Raw genomic sequence first — 16,589 nt, forward strand, 5'->3', positions numbered from 1 at the left:
TCAATAAAAACTGAAGGTTTCAATTAAAGGGATGTAGAAATAAAAGTATTTAATGTTGCAATTCTCAAGTTTATAATGCAAAACCCCATTCATTAAAATATAGTAGGCGAAAAAGCAGTAGGTGATGCGAGTAGTACGTCCAAATTCATAGTAGGCGAAAAGTACCCGGATGACCTACTACTTCCGGCAAGATCGTGAAGGGTTCATTCGATGGACAGTTTGCTTTCCTGTTAGGAGTTATCCAACAAAGAAGAGGTATTGTTTTATTAAAAAATCCTCTATTAAAATGCAAATGACAGGCTTATGACATCACACATCTGCAGTACTGTTTGGTGCAATAGCTGCTAAACAACCACACTGATACGTTAATGTTTGTCAGTCATAATAGAGGACGCTTGGGACGCTTGAAGTTGGGTGATGTTGCTAATTGCTGCGATCTTCTCCTGGACCACCTGCCGTACCATATGACCGGAAGTAAAGAGAGATTGTTTAGAGAAGGGGAGGAGTTTGCATTTTCGATTAAAGATTATAAGAGCATATGAATTCTTTTTAAATAATGAAGATCACAGATAAATCATTTGTAAAAAAAACAATATTCCCCCAAAAAATTCAGTTTTCCATTTCAATTTAATTTCACCTTTAACCCAAAATTAAAATTATTATTAATTTAATGAGAATTCAGGGAATAATGTTCCAGTTATACTGATGATAATGGATGTCTTTTTCTTCAGTTTTGTGTTGTTTTAGGCAGGTTATGTGACATTCAGCCTATTTTCAGTACTGTTATATGTGTGTGCGTGTGCGTTCACACCCCTGCTGATGGTTATAGGTGTGAACACATGCTTTGAAAACAGGTAATGTGTTCTGACACCACGAACAAAGAAAAGTTATACGCACACACACATTTCTCCTCTTCTAGACATGATTTCTAAATTAATGCAGCAGGCTTTATAAAGTACACCATTAGACATCTCGCACTATAAAGACAGATTAGTCAGCTATATTAACATCATAAAATAATCTTCAGATAGCTTTTGTCATAATACACTGTAAATAAAACAAAAGCCATGAACATTACAACCCTGTAGTCATCACATCAGATGTCATGGTGCGTTTAAGTCCTCACAGGTAGTTTGAATCAAATATACAGGCTGGTAAGTCGTATTTATGACGTCAGGTGCGTTCTTTCATCTATGCAAGATGGAGGTGTGCCTTCCTTTAATGAATTACAGATTACATCCTTCATATCTCTAAAGAGTCTTTAGTTTAATCAGATTTATAAGACAGACAGATCAGCTCTAGCGATTGTTTCTGGAAAAGCACCCATGGCGTTCAGCGGGAAGACACACATAAAACATTATCTCACTATCTCTGGATAATTTCTGATTCTCTACATGTTCATGTCATTTACATTATGTGCACTTATTGCCAACAAAACACAGAAGCGGTTTAACTTACCGCCTGTGACCCATGACCCGGTTGGGAACGCCCTATTTCAACAAAATCCAGCGTTAAACAAACACACACAAAAAACTCTGCTGCTACCGTGGATAAACAAAATATAAACAAACTATAAACAAACTATAAACAAACTATATCCATTATTTTCATGATGCTGGCTTACTTGGAAAGCTGAACAAGGCTTTCCTTACATTCAAAAAAACACTTCTTCTTCTTCTTTCTTGCTATTGTTGAGTCTTGATATAAAACAAAGCTGTCGTGTGACTTCTACTCAAAGGAATAACAATGCTAATGAGCGTTTTCACTCTGATTGACATGTGGGCGTGCTTTTCCAGGGGAAGTGCCCATAAAAGGAATATGGGGTCATTGATACATAACGGGTGCTCATGTTCGAAAAAACTTTCTGAAACTTATATGAAAGAGGAGGTGAGAGTTTGGCCCAGAAATACTTCATCACGTCGGAGGCGATGGTGTAGTGGACAGTGCTCCGACATATGGTGCAAATGCACTTTTGGCAATCGAGGTCCTTTTCCGATCCCATTACTTACTATCAATAAAAGGCAAAAAATTTCCCAAAAAATTATAATAAAAAAAAGAAATACTTCATCACAAGCTCAACTGCTTTTTTGACACTTTGCATTTGTTTCGCATGAGGATTACAACTCTTAAACTGTGTTAATAAGTCATATCATAGCATTAAACTGCCCAAGCAGATCAGGTTCGTTTTGCTTTTTTATGTTTTGAATGAATTAATGAAACCAATGTAAACTGTAATGTAATCTCTATAAATGTCAGAATGTACAAAAATACATTAGCAAGCCTGATTTTTATGCTCAATAAGATGTGTGTGTTTCTAAAATGAAAACAACACAACAGGATTATTTCTGCTTTGGTGAGCAACAGATCTGTATGAAGTTATTGGATGTGAAGGCAGAGAGATGCCAAGAGCTTCCAGGCTTCATCTGTCATCTGCAGAGCTTTTTATTCAGAACAATCAATTTCCTGAACAACAGGCCTGATCAATAATACGCCACTGCTGTTTATCCTCCCTCTTTATCTAAATCTCTAAAATGACAACAGAAACTTCAGCCACTTTGTCTTCATTATAACCGCACATAACTTCCATCACAAAATACTTCAAAGGTTTAAAGAAAATAAAGATGCTGGGAAAAAATTCTTACATAAATCCTAAAATTTATAAAAATCTCGTTTTAATATAATATGATCATCATTAACAGATATTTTTGTTAAGAATTACAACTGCTTACATAAATGTGACACAAATCTCACATCCAGGGTGTTGCTATGCGGTTGCTAAGGTGAGTGACTGTCATCTGGTCTGGGTGTTATCATTGCTCACATGCCCGTTTTCTCTTTGCACGTGCCGATCTGATCGATCAGAAAAGTGACACGAGCCTCTCTTCAAACGGGTGCATGATTCCTGTGCTCATTGACGCTTCGCTGACATCTGGTGAATATTCACGGAATTACATTCCCTACTGAAAAATCAAGCCAAGATCAGCATAAGCTGGTAGCTGGTTTTAGCTGGTTTAAGGTGGCAGTAACCGGTTAGCTGGCCCTCCCAGTCTGGCAAAGCTGGTGGGTCAGCTGGTCTTCCAAACTGGCCAGCTAAGTCCAACTAGACCAGCTATAAAAGTGACCAAAACACAGCTAGACCAGCTTGCTATACCAGCAAAATCAAGCTGAAAGCTTATGCTGGTTTTTTTTCAATACACTCTCAGAAATAAAGGTACGAAACTGTACCTTTTCTGTCACTGGGGCTGTACCCTTTCAAAAAGTACAGCTTTGCACATAAGGATTTCATTTAAGTACCTCAGAAGTACATTCTGGGACCAACGAGAGCTTATTAGTACCTCAAAAATTCATATTAGTATCTCAAAGGTACATATTGATACTAAATTTTTACCAGTACATATCTGTACCTAATGGTCCATACAATTGCCTTTTTAAAGGGTGCTGCCCCAGTTAGGGTACATATTTTGACTTTTTTCTAACAATGTAGGGTCCTTAAGGTACGATAATCTACCCAAAATTGCATTCTGTTTTGTATTCCTGTAAAGGTATCAAACAGAAACTTAGGGTACAGCCCCAGTGACAGAAAAGGTACAGTTTTGTACCTTTATTTCTGACAGTGTAGGGTGTGTTTGTTTTAACACGAACATAAAGAGGGTGTTTGTATTAAACAGTGATAATCTCTACAACACCCTAATATGGGTTGTGAATGCTGACTTGACTTTCCTAACTAAGCAGCCAACGGTGTCGATCGTCGCGTACTACTGAGGCCGTGATCAATGCCTTCAAAGCTTTATTCTTCTGTCATCATTTACTCATCCATGTCGTCCAACCCCGTCACTTCACATGCTTGAATGTTCAGTCCCGCTTGCGTTCCTCTATGATGACAGCTACCAATCTATGTCTGTTTCTCAACGCCATCAAGACGTCTTATTTCAGAATATTAACAATTATAAAGTTGACTATTATTCTTAGTTAATCGTAAATTGTTGTAATATGCTCATGACTTGCGAATGTAATGCTCAGTTAACTTAAATAAACCAGGCTTGATGACACATGCAGCTTGCATATGCGACATCCGGATTGAGAAATGGCCTATGAAACAGACAAAACTCAAGGACAAATCGTTTGTGTATGCACATTTTTCAAATATGGCACAGAACACGCAGAACGTGACCTGTCCATCATCTAACATCCTTCCCTCGTTCCAGAGCCATTGAAAGAGACCGTGTCACCTTTTCAAAACTTCTCCTCTAGTCTAATTGACCCATCTGTGGCTATGCTCGGACTTTGTGTTGTGCCAAATGGTAATACCTTGATATTTTGACAAATAATTACCATCTTAATTTACTATGGTGTTTACATTGCGTTTCAGGTTACCGTATGTACATGCGACCACAACAAAAACCTTACACTAATTATCAATGGCGGCCGGTGACTTCTCATCCGAGGGGCGCAAATTCAAAATATGTTTTTGTAGTGTTGTGTGTTGCTCGTCATTCCAAAATATGTGTTTGTTGCGTCAAGTGGACATCTTTTATCATCAGAGCCGATCCCCCCTATACGCAGGCTATGCAAGCTGCGTAGGGCCCTGCAGCTCTAGGGGGTCCCCTTGTTCTTAACTTCATGCAGCGTTGCACAGACCAGCTGGCGAGTGACATCATTGTGCCGCAAGAGCCATTAGAAATTATAACAAGCAGTCTGATCCAGTCTTCCAATTGAATTCCAGTTGTCAGTCCATCTTTGCAGCTCCGCATGCGGTTGACGCGCCTATCGACATGCATCTTCATTCGGATTTGGTTTAAAGCTATTAGAACATATTAATGTTTTAAATTCCTGTTTATTCTTGACTAACCTTGCAATGGATTTATAACAAACACTGCACTCCAAATCTCTAGACACAGTTTTAGTCCAGTCTGTTTTGTTAGAAACGCTTGTACACATTAATAATCAAAATCTTTCATACGTGTTAAAAAAAATAAACATTTATTCATGCAAGATGTGTGACTCTTGTGACTCTCAATGCACATTGTTAATCTAATGTCTAATGTTTGCATATTTAGAGAATGATTTATGTATTTTGGTGTTTATCTGTGGAGTCTGATCATGATTAGACAAATTAAACAAATTGAAAAATCTTTTGCATTGTTTGTTATAGTTTATCCGACATCTATTTTGGTTTTATTTTATTTGTTACCTGATGTTCTACATCCTTAAACAGTAGACCTTGTTTTCTAAGTACTAATGTAAAGATGAAGGGCTTTTCAGAAAACATGTGTCAATGTTATAATTAGGAAGTATTCTAATGAGTGTCACAGTAATGTACATGTGGCAAAAATGTCTAGCTATAAAATAATACATGTTTAGGTAACATTTCCTTTATAGCTACATTTAAGCAGAGACAGTGAATGTTTTTTTATGAACACGATGACAGGGCCCCCTCACAAATTTGCTTAGGGCCCCCAGGAAGGCCAGGATCGGCTCTGTTTATCATAAACCCCTTCAAAGCGCCTGCAGCAAACACATATTTTGACGAGACGCCTGATGCAGATGATGGTTCAGATGATGCACCAAACACATATTTTGACATGACGAGCCACACACATGATGGGCTAAATACATGTTGTTACGAGCTTGGCATCGTGTGCCCTCGAAAAAAAGTCACCGGCCGCCACTGCTAATTATGAATAGAATGGATCAGTAAATAAGTTTTACAGAGATGTTTATTAGGAGTCATTTAAAACAAGAAATTGATGTTTGTCATTTTTTGCTACATGAACTGACTTACAGGACAGAAATGTCAATAAACATTAACCCCAAAACAGAACAGAACGTACATCTTTCATTCAATGTGACTTAAAAACGGTCCCCCAAAACTGATTGTCTTTGTTTTGTTTGCACTGTTGTTGGTCATTTAGGGCATTTACTTAATAAAATTGGTCTTCTGTATAAGAAAGCTTGTATAACTTACAGCAGGGCATAATGCATTACATTACAAACTAGTTTATTGATGTGATGATAATTAATAAAAATCAAACTCAATTGTGACATTTCCCTGTGCATTTTTCTGCCCCAGCATTCAGGCAGCAACATTAAATTGACTCACAGTAATATAAACATCTTCATATTGCCTACACGACAGAAATCACACATGTGCTGTAATGCAATGTTCACCACACTGTGTCACTGCTCATTTGCATACCATAACAAGCTGTTGCAGATGTTTCCATCAATCCTCACTGAAACTGAACGACTTCTGCTACCAAACACTGATTCATTCACGTCTTTCTGTCTTCATCTCTGCTGTTTTTTAGTCATTTAAGTGTATTGGTTGGACACATTCCTATATGCAATCTGACAATAAATGCAAATTACTACAACAACATTCAGATGGGCAAATAAGTCTATGGAGACACACGAAGAATATATGGTGTAGCTTTAGGAGAGACAGACGGGGCTAAAGGGACTGTTCGCTCTCGCTCTTATTTTGCCCCATCATGTGTAGAGAACAGATTAAGCTACAGTGCTAGAGGCAGAGGTCTCAGCCAATCAGAGAGCTGCTGTAGGTCACATGTCACAGCGTGCTGGCGGAGGAGGATGCCAGACGTTTTCCTATGTATATTCTGAAAAGAGATGAGAGATGTAATCTGTCTTTGTCTTCTATTATGCTTTTATGGTATTGAAGAATATACTGTATTTTCTTCTCATGTTACTTAAGTGCCTGTAACGAAACTGAAGGACACAGTAAATTCAATTTGTTTTACTCCATAAGACATTTCAAGAATACAAACAAATCTAATGTTTTTTGGGGGGTTTTATGTAGATAATTAATTTATTTGACCAATGGCATACAACTAGCTGTTATTTCTGTATGCATGAATAATTGCCTTTGTTTTGATTTCATGGTTTAAAGTTTTTGGTAAACCATTCTCTTTAAGCATGTGAAAAATAGGTCATTGAAATTTGGCTCCCCTTGTGATGTCAGAAGGGGATCTTATTTTAATAATACTGCCCCTTAATCTGCACTATCCAATCACGGCACTGCCATTTAGTGCAGAGATCGGCTCATTTGCATTTTAAAGGACAAACCCAAAAACAACACATTTTCGCTCACATCTACAAAGTGGCCATTTTAACATCTTATAATAAATAATCTGTGGGTATTCACATATGTATTCTGGGGACACCAAAGATTTATTTTGACATCTTAAAAAGTCTTGTGAAATTTCCCCTTTAACTCTTTCCCCGCCACTGACGAGTTAACTCGTCAATTAAGAGAAAACGCTTCCCTACCGATGACGAGTTTTTCTGGCAATCCGTATTTCCGCTATTATCCACCCGGTGGCACTCTTACCAAACTTATAAAACCCAGAAGTATTCCCTTAGGGCAAACTCCTAGCAGGTTTTGAGGATTGCTCTGAATCTGATCTGTATCAAAAGTCCTTCACAAAAAAGCAATTATTTTAGCCTTTTGCTCATTTTTTTATTTTTAAAGAAACCTAACCATATTTAAAAGGTGATAAAAAGAAAAAAAAATGAAGGTAGGATGAAATGTTTTTTGTTTTTCTTTTTGAAAGCAGAGGGTCTGTTGATTCATTAGATATATTATATCTTTATATATATTATTTTCTGGCGTTGGCTGGCAACTTTTTTTAAAAATGCTGGCAGGTAAAGAGTTAAAAACAATTAAGATCTCAATAGTAATTTGATTGTTTCTCACAGACAGAGGAGATTAAAAGGTTGCTTGTCAGATGTTTAAATAGCATTACATAAACATTCACTTTAGCTTTACATTCAAATAGGAAATGAAGATTAGGAAAGATTGAAGCACGCTCACCCCAGACCCAGAGTCAGTGCATGAGAGACAAACAGAGAGGGGAGGAGGATGAGGAGCACATCTGAGGAAAACAAGCCTCTCTTCATCACCTCAGTCTTCCTCACACTCAGAGAACTGGACTGCTTTGGGTGATGAAACACAAACTCCCTGAAGAGAGAGAGAGAGAGAGAGAGAGAGAAAGTGAGGTTTTTTGTAATATAATCTACAGAAAGAGGAAATCATTTCTCCAGAGCTGCATTAGGGACATTCACTGTTAGAATAGTTTCTATGTATTGATATATGTTGAAGGAACAAACGCCTCCCCTGATACCCAGATAAAGGCAGTCGCTGCCCCACAGAACAGGAGGAAAGGGGGCGACTGTGACTCACAAGCTCCTTTTATGTGATGATTCATTATGAGCTGTGCAGGGTTAACAGAGGCCAAACAGAGACGCTGCAAATACAATCTGTCAACTAACATCATTCAATGTATTTCTATAGCGCTTTTACACAAAAATGATATAGATATACAAATATTCTACTCTGTTTACCGTCTATATAGAAATATGAGATCTAAAAGACAGATAACAAATGCAATAATGCCATCAGATCTTATCAAGAGATGAAGATTTAATATCTGTTTATATGAAAAGGTTACACAAGAATCAGACTTCTGTTCAGGGTTATAATGAGAAATGAATTAAAGGTCTTACTTTGGTGGAAGATTCTCAGGTCTGCTGGACCAATCCCAAACCCATTCAGCACTCACTCTTCTGTCACTTTCATCCGACTATTGTGAGAGACAGAGATCATGTGTGATTCATATGATTACAGGCCAAACAAATACATGAAAGAGAGATACTTTCAATGTTGAGAGAGTTTGTGATGTGTGTCATTGCCATCATTTAATCTATCACAAAATAATAATCTAAAATAAATAAAGAATTACAATTATCATAATAAACCATCATAAATATTCAGTTGATTGGTAATTGACCGTAACATTTGTCAGAATGTGTTGTTTGTGTTTATATTACCTGTATAGTAACACAATCTGTGCTACTGCTGCCGCCCTCACTGACTGCTTTAGGAGATCCAGATGTGTTTAGGACCCCAACCTGAGGAGGACTGAAAACAACAGCAGTCTCAATATTCATCTGAACTATTCTGAATCATTTTGGGGTTTTGTTTGGTTAAAGACAAGTAATCCAAACTAGATAAAAAGGGCTGTAAAAAATTAATCGCGATTAATCCTATACAAAATAAAAGTTTATGTTTGCATAATATATGTGTGTGCACTGTGTGTAATTAGTATGTATTTAAAGGTGCAGTGTGTAAATTGTAATGGCCTCTAGTGGTAAGGTTGTGAATTGCAACCAACGGCTCGGTCCACTGCTCACCCCTCGCTTTTGAAACACATAGGGTTAGGGACCGGAAAAACATGGTGGCACAAAATGGCGACTTCCACGTAGGGGGACCCTCGGTGTATATAGATAAAAACATCTCATTCTAAGGTAATAAAAACATAATGGTTCATTATGAAAGGTCTTCTTTATACACCCCTGATAATATAGTTTTGTATATTATTTAGCATTTCTGTAAAAATTACACACTGCACCTTTAAGACACATTTACCTGTAAATATATTTATTTATATTTTTATATTGTCTCTGATTATTACCGTAAATTTCCAAGCACAATGACACACGAGTAAACACATAGAGACACAAATGCCCATACCTCTACTACACAAACACAAACCTTTCATTGTGACCTCTCTCACAGTCCGACTGAGCTTCCAGAAGAATCCTCTCTAGTTCCCCCTGCAGGAGCGATGCTGATGCTGATGCTGGTGGTCCTCCTTTCTGACCCGCCTCCACCTCCACCCATGAGCCTAAAAATGATAAACATTTAACATGATTCATGCTGACTGGAGGCTATTTGAGAAGATTGAAATAAATATTTTATATACGACTCTCTGTCTGGGTCAATCCAGGGTCAGGAGGTAAATGAAGAACATTCTGTCGAGCCCTGTGGACAACTCATTTTGTCAATGGCATCATGAATTGTATTGGCTGCTGTGAATCAATTCAGCTCGCATGCCTTTAATGTTACGTCTCAATAATAAGTTGCAGATTTTGTCACCCTGGAGTAACATGAGGTTACGTGACATCCATCTGATCATTCATGGATCAACTTTTCAAGAGGTTCTTTATGATTTTCAGGATTTTCATGTTCATTCATGTTTTTATGGGTGGTTTAACAGACAGGGATTAGCTTAAGCCAGAACTAGGCTATCTATCTATCTATCTATCTATCTATCTATCTATTTATCTATATGGGGGGGTGAGAGATGTGACTGTAGGAGGAAGGTTTGTGCCAATGTCCCAGTCGGATTTGACACCATGTGGATGTATGACATAACAACAGACATGGTGTTTGTCATGACATGAGTGTGTAGTTATCTGTGTTTGTGTGTTGTGTGTGAAAGTTCATGAAATGTGTTTGGTCTTGTGATTATAAAGAGCACACACAGTGAACAGTTTTGTTTTCTGTATGTTGTGTAATCTCTGATGTCACTTTAAGCTGTAAAGCCTCTTCACATTAACTGGATTACAGAGATAAACAACAGCTGAATTTATTTACATTATAATACAGACAAAAACAACAGCAGCACAAATATTAACAGACCTATAGAAATACACTGTAAATATTTGCTAAATATTTTTATTTTGATATCTATAATGAAAATATATTCCTCATAATGATTATATCATGTTGTTAAATCTCTGGTGATGTGTAAAGATTTCGTTTTCTTACCGTGCAGAGTTTCATCTAAAGATCCAGACATGATGACAGAGATGAACTTCAGCTTTCTCTTAACGCTACTGTTTGTGAGTGTGGGCGCGTGCGTGCGTGCGCGCGCGTGCATGTGTGAGACACTCATCAGTAATGATATTCTTTTCCTGTAGGTGGCGCTCTGTGGCTCATATGGGCGCATTTCCCATTAGTTGCACTTAATTACTATTTAGTTTGTTGTTGACATTTGTAGATCAAAGTAGAATAGTGCAAGTAAAGAATACGTCATTGATTCCAGTGACTTTGGACAATTAAACGACAATGTTTTGTCTCTCAAGGACCTCAGCACTGAGTAAAGTAACAATACGAGCCTGCTGATGTTGACCTTTAGAATAATGCTGGTCTTTAGAATAATTAAAGTACAAATATTTTGTGAAGAATGAAAATAATTTTGTTTAGTCAGATCAGGAAATGGTCAAACATCAACATACACACTTTACAGTAGCACTGATGATTATCAAAGTTCTGCATTACTGCACTATTAAACTGACATGGTACTTTAATTGTAAATGTATATATATCCATGCTGTTAAATTACTGATTTATATTGTTAATGATATATTGCTTAATGTCAGTGTGAATGTATTATTATGAATGATGTGACGTCATTGAGTGCCTGTTTGAGTGTCTCACCACCAGAGGGAAATAAAACCATTACTGTATTCTTCATCCTTACTGGTCAGGGGTCTGTTCATATCAAAATATGACTGATGAATGAAAATTAAACATCATTTTTGTTTACAATGTGCTATCTGCCCCTCAGATCACATTCCTCCATCCTTACGTCAATAGTGCCATGTTGAGAAGATTGAACTGTTCACTGATAACAGCTTGGAAATGTTGACCTTTTATCTCATTTATATATCTAAAATATCTCAGACCAGAGGTCAACACAAAAGTTTAGTCAACAAGAGTCAGCCAGTTTAAAGGGCTTTTAGCAAACCTGATATGCATGTTTATGATGCAACCATCAACACTGTTTTACTGTATGTTTAAGAGTTGAATCTGTTAAATAAGAACATAGATTTATCATTTCAGATCTGTTAAGAGATATGCAGGAATAATAGGATTGAAATTGGATCATTGCTCTCAGCTTAAAACGGATGAAGTGATTATTTGAGGTAGATTTAGAAAATGATAAATAAAATAAAATGATTGTGTTTAGACAGAATTTTTATATTATTTTGTTGTATTTTCTAAGTGTTTGTGTGGACTGTATTTTATTGTTGTGCAATTTCTTTCACAATCTCTGCATATCAAATATCCAAAAACATCATAAAATAGGTTCATGTTTTTTATGCCAAATATGACCAACTATTTAATATTTTGAAAACCTTCATGTTCATTTTTTAAAATTTGAATCAATTCTTTGTATAAATGATTTAATTGTAAACAAGTATCTGCTGGTTAGTTGTTAGTCTTATCCAGAGTATCAAGACTATCACGTGTTTTCCCACGCAGCCGGTGTTCCTAACCTGAGCTTCAGCTTCCATACTGAACTTCTCATATAACTCATGAAGAGCACATATAACTCTTCAAAAACATCAACAATCCATAACAGTGGGTCAACCTTTCATGTTGTGGATTTGTTTATTTTTTACATTATGGTTTGAGTACCTCCATTAATTAAATTATTCTAATGATCTTGATTATTATTATTATGTTAAGTTGATATGTCAGTCAGTTTTTTTCTGAAGTGTCATTTGCACAGATCTCAGTTTAGTTTATTAAATCTTGTACACAGATGTAGATTAGTGTGGTACGTGTAAATCTGCTCATGTTTGTCAGTATAGAGACAGTGCTGACACAGCGGCATGTGATCGTGCTGACCAGAACATGCCAGGCTTACAGAACCTCAAGATTCAATGCTATATATAGAAAAGACCACGGTACATATCCAAATACATCAGCACTCACAAATAAAGTAGAAAACAAACGTTTATAAAAAGTCATTTAGTTTTTATTTATAAAAGTTCCCCATGTTATTATAATATATTTCTTTAATTGAACTTATTATTAGATATCTGTATACATCTTACAGATATTATGAAGATATTTTTCAGTATATTTCAGTATAAACAGTGCAAAAGACGAACAAAGCACATTTTTTTTATTTAAATACATACAAAGCCCAGAAATCTCTGTGTTTGACATCATTATAAAAAGTAAGACCTTCTTTGATTTAGTGTAGAATTTCACAAAAGCCCAAGCACCAATTTTATCAGAATAAAACATTATAATATAATGTTTTAATATGTACATATTGAGTATGACCCTAAACACATCTAACCATTTAAAAACATTAGATAATATTTACTGATTTAAAGTGCATTTGTTGAATGGTGTTAACCTGCATGACTAGTTACATATGATTCAATTTTCTCATTGTTTTTCTTGACTGTTTCAACATTTACTATATTACCAAAGCTATCTTCTTTGTCATGATAGTCAGAACAGATGACATCATGAGATAAAGCCCCACCCTCAGCCTTTCTCTGTGGTTCTTCTCATGTAGAGATGGAGATCCTGAAGGTGTTTGGGTCTAAAATCTTCAAGCAGTTCATTAGAGAAACGACCATGTGGACATCTTGTGCTCAGGAGACCGCTCAGGACAACAATATCCTCCTCCTAAATCGCTTTCTTAACATACAGAACACAAGTGTTGTATGAGAGAGTTTACATTACAAAATCAAACAATCATTTTTCATCGATTCACACATGTTTTGTAATATTAAGGTTTGTCGATTATATTTTTGTCTACACGGTACATTTTTTTGCTGCCTTACATTTTTTGTTGAATCAACTCAAGTCATGTCAACTTACTATTTTTAGTGTGTACAGTGTATATATTGTAAAGAGTAAAGATGATATTACCGTGGTGAAGTGCACAGTGAAGAAAATGGTGATGATGATAATGCCAATGATAATGGAGGCGATGGAAACATACAAAGCCACTTTTCCTAAACGTCTTGAGCCTTCGTAATCTTCCTGCTCATAACTGTTTTTAGACTAAAGAGAAAACACACATGATTTGTAAAAGATTTGCATTCTAAGATTGTATATAACAAACAAACACCTACTCTCACCAAATGTATAAACACTATGAAAAAGTAATCTAAACACTCCTATCAGTATATAAACATTATTTTTGATTATAAGGTGACAACATAATGTAAAAACAGTTTGAATATATTCTGATGTTGATATTATTACTTTTTGTAGTAACATCATGCAGTGGTAAAATGATTTTGCTCTAAATGCAAGAAAATTTTCTTCTTTAAATATATCAACATACAATATATCAAATGAATGAAAAGACCCTCTGCTTTCAAACAAACAAACTTTCATCCTATCTTCATTTGTTGTCATTTTATCACCTCTCAAATATGGGAAGGTTTCTTCAAAAATAACCAATTTTGAGCAAAAAGCTGAGATAATTGCATTTTTGTGAAGGACTTCTGTTAGAGATCAGATTCAGAGCGATGATCAAAACATACACAGAGTGTTTACTGTTTGTGGATCAGTGGAAGATTCAGTGTTTTATAAGTTGGGTAAGAGCGACACTTAGTGGATAACAGAGGAAATATGGATTGCCGAAAAAAAACGTCATTGGCAGGGAAGCGTTTTCTTCTAATTGATGAGATAACTCGTCAATGGAGGGGAAAGAGTTAATATGCTGAATTATGTGTACCATATGCAGCAACCGTGTGTTATGTTTCAGCTACAGATAACTCAATATCCTCTTCATCCTCCTCAATCCTCGGTGTAGACTTCTTGTTCGTGACTGAGATTGTTTTGGTCTCTCCACATTCGTCACTACGTAGTGTACCATGCGTCCTACGCTAAAACTCACTGATGACTGCACATTGGCAGCTATCTGACGCTACAGTGTAAAATAATGGAGCATGAAGTAAAAATATATGTTGATTTGACCAAAATGCTGTATTTTTTTACAGTGAAATTATTATAATTTATAAAGTATGAAATATGGATATTGTTTCTTACAAAATCACATCTGAAGGCCCTGGAGTCATGTGGATTACGTCTGAAGGATGAATGCCCATTTTATTGGGCGTAAAGTCGTGGACCCTGTTTTCTACTGTTATAAAGATTGAAAGAGCCAGGACATTCACAAAAAATAACTCAGATGTGTGTCCATCTGAAAGATGATAGTCACACGTATCTTCAATGGCTTGAGGATCAATCATGGGGTAATTAGACATTTTTACTGAATTATCTACAGTATGAGCAATAGTAATGCTGATATTTCCCTCATGTAACAGCTCAAATATTCATTTTAATGGCACATAAAATCACAAAATGTTTTAGTAAAGCACACACATGCATGTACACACTTCAGGTCTATTGACTTACCATTACAGCGAAGACCAGAGCCAGAATATTGATGGGATAAGCGGGACAGAAGCAGGTGAGGATGGTTAAAAGCAGGTAATTTTTAAGAGGAGGACGTGGGGGCGAAGGACCAAACCAGGTGTGATACAAATCCAAATTTCCATTCAGTGAACCCTTTACATCCGACTGTGAACCATTCAGTGCCATACTGGCAGGCAAACACCTCTGCTAACAGGAGAAATTAGTTGATGATAACTGAAAAATAATCAATTATAAAATGGATGAAAATCAAATGACGCGTGCCAAAACAGATAAAATAACAGTGGTGGGATCAATAAATCCAGCAGGGGTAACTGAACACTGTGTGGAGGTTCAGGAGGACACAAGATGAAATGAATAGTGTTTGGGGTGGGAGTCGAGACCCCTGCGGGTAAGAGGATCAGGGAGAAATATGGACGACACGTTTACGTGGACAGAATCCAAATCAGCAACGCTTCTGTGGATAGAGAGATTTAAGAGTAACACAGACACATCTGTTACAGTAACACTTTGTTCATTTTAGAGTTTCAGAGTTTGTAAAATAAGAATTATGAATTAAATACATAAAGTCACGTGAGAGGTTGTGAAAGATTTGTGTAGTGGTGTGTTGTGTCTGTGTGTGGTATTGGGGTCACAGGGTATCAGGTGTGTGTTATAGGGCACAGAGACAAACCTCACAGCCCAGAGAGAAAAGTCAACCTCCTCTCGATATTCAATATCAATAACAAACACTTTCAAGATTAAAATAAATCTTACATCTATTAACTTAAGCTAAATGTTAGCTAATAAAAGATACGCTGAATATAAAAGCTAGCGAATAGTTTAAGGTTTATATAAAATACAGAAAAACCTCTAATAATCACAGAGTAAATCATTTATAACAGCACAATATAGTGGAGAAACTAACGCACAGGGTTTATTGTAACAAAGGTTTTTATTATTTTAAGTTACACAGGGCTAAGCAATCTGTGCTTTTGGTCTTTTACTGTCTGAAGATGATCTCCTGTGAAAAGTTTTGATGTGTTTTTGTTAAAACAAAGAATGTTTTAAAGTTACGGAACAAAGCATTCACATAACTCGTCTGGGTAATATACTAATGCCGCAATAGTTAGCCTGTCTGGAATCGAGCAGATATTAAAACACAACACTGTGTGACACTTGCATTACATGCGAACAGCCTCTACGCTAATAGGATTTTGTTTCTCTCTCCCTGTCTCGTCCTCGAACCGGGACATTGAGACAAACAGACCCAGTTCCAGGCTGCCGTGGAGGTCTACACACCACTGATCTACTGGCCGTCCTTCAACGTGATGCCCAACTGATGCCTGACCAACAACCACCGACAGACCTGTTCATCTCCTGAGAGGTTTTTTCCTCTTAGGACTTTTGTTCATCCCTGAGGTGTTTCTCCTAGGGGGTTTTTACTTAGCACCCTGTTGTATACGAGACATTATTAATACACTCTCTTGTAAAGTTTATTCATAGCCACTGTATTTTGCTACTTATGTTGTCTGTTGATTTTTCTGTT

General features: G+C 36.5%; 2 protein-coding genes across 3 annotated transcripts; both read right to left on the reverse strand.

The window, feature by feature from the left end:
- Positions 1-37: 37 nt before the first annotated feature.
- Positions 38-10,743, reverse strand: LOC135732836 (BCL2/adenovirus E1B 19 kDa protein-interacting protein 3). 2 transcript variants are annotated; one of them, XM_065251211.2, is made up of 6 exons: positions 10,631-10,743; positions 9,572-9,704; positions 8,848-8,938; positions 8,524-8,600; positions 7,832-7,978; positions 38-452 (listed from the first exon to the last, which is right to left on the reverse strand). In XM_065251211.2, the coding sequence occupies exons 1-6, from the start codon at positions 10,740-10,742 to the stop codon at positions 380-382; spliced, it is 633 nt and encodes a 210-aa protein (XP_065107283.1). In that variant the 5' UTR covers position 10,743; the 3' UTR covers positions 38-379. The 2 variants fall into 2 exon arrangements, with proteins under 2 accessions (XP_065107283.1, XP_065107284.1); XM_065251212.1 differs by lacking the exon at positions 38-452 and adding an exon at positions 5,700-6,617.
- Positions 10,744-12,762: 2,019 nt separating this feature from the next.
- On the reverse strand, positions 12,763-15,441 carry LOC135732839 (transmembrane protein 233-like). The gene is made up of 3 exons (XM_065251217.1): positions 15,044-15,441; positions 13,544-13,678; positions 12,763-13,309 (listed from the first exon to the last, which is right to left on the reverse strand). Exons 1-3 carry the CDS (start codon positions 15,227-15,229, stop codon positions 13,298-13,300), a joined length of 333 nt encoding a protein of 110 aa, XP_065107289.1. The 5' UTR covers positions 15,230-15,441; the 3' UTR covers positions 12,763-13,297.
- Positions 15,442-16,589: the final 1,148 nt, after the last annotated feature.

Source organism: Paramisgurnus dabryanus, chromosome 5 (assembly GCF_030506205.2).
Source record: "Paramisgurnus dabryanus chromosome 5, PD_genome_1.1, whole genome shotgun sequence".
Taxonomy (NCBI): Eukaryota; Metazoa; Chordata; class Actinopteri; order Cypriniformes; family Cobitidae; genus Paramisgurnus; species Paramisgurnus dabryanus.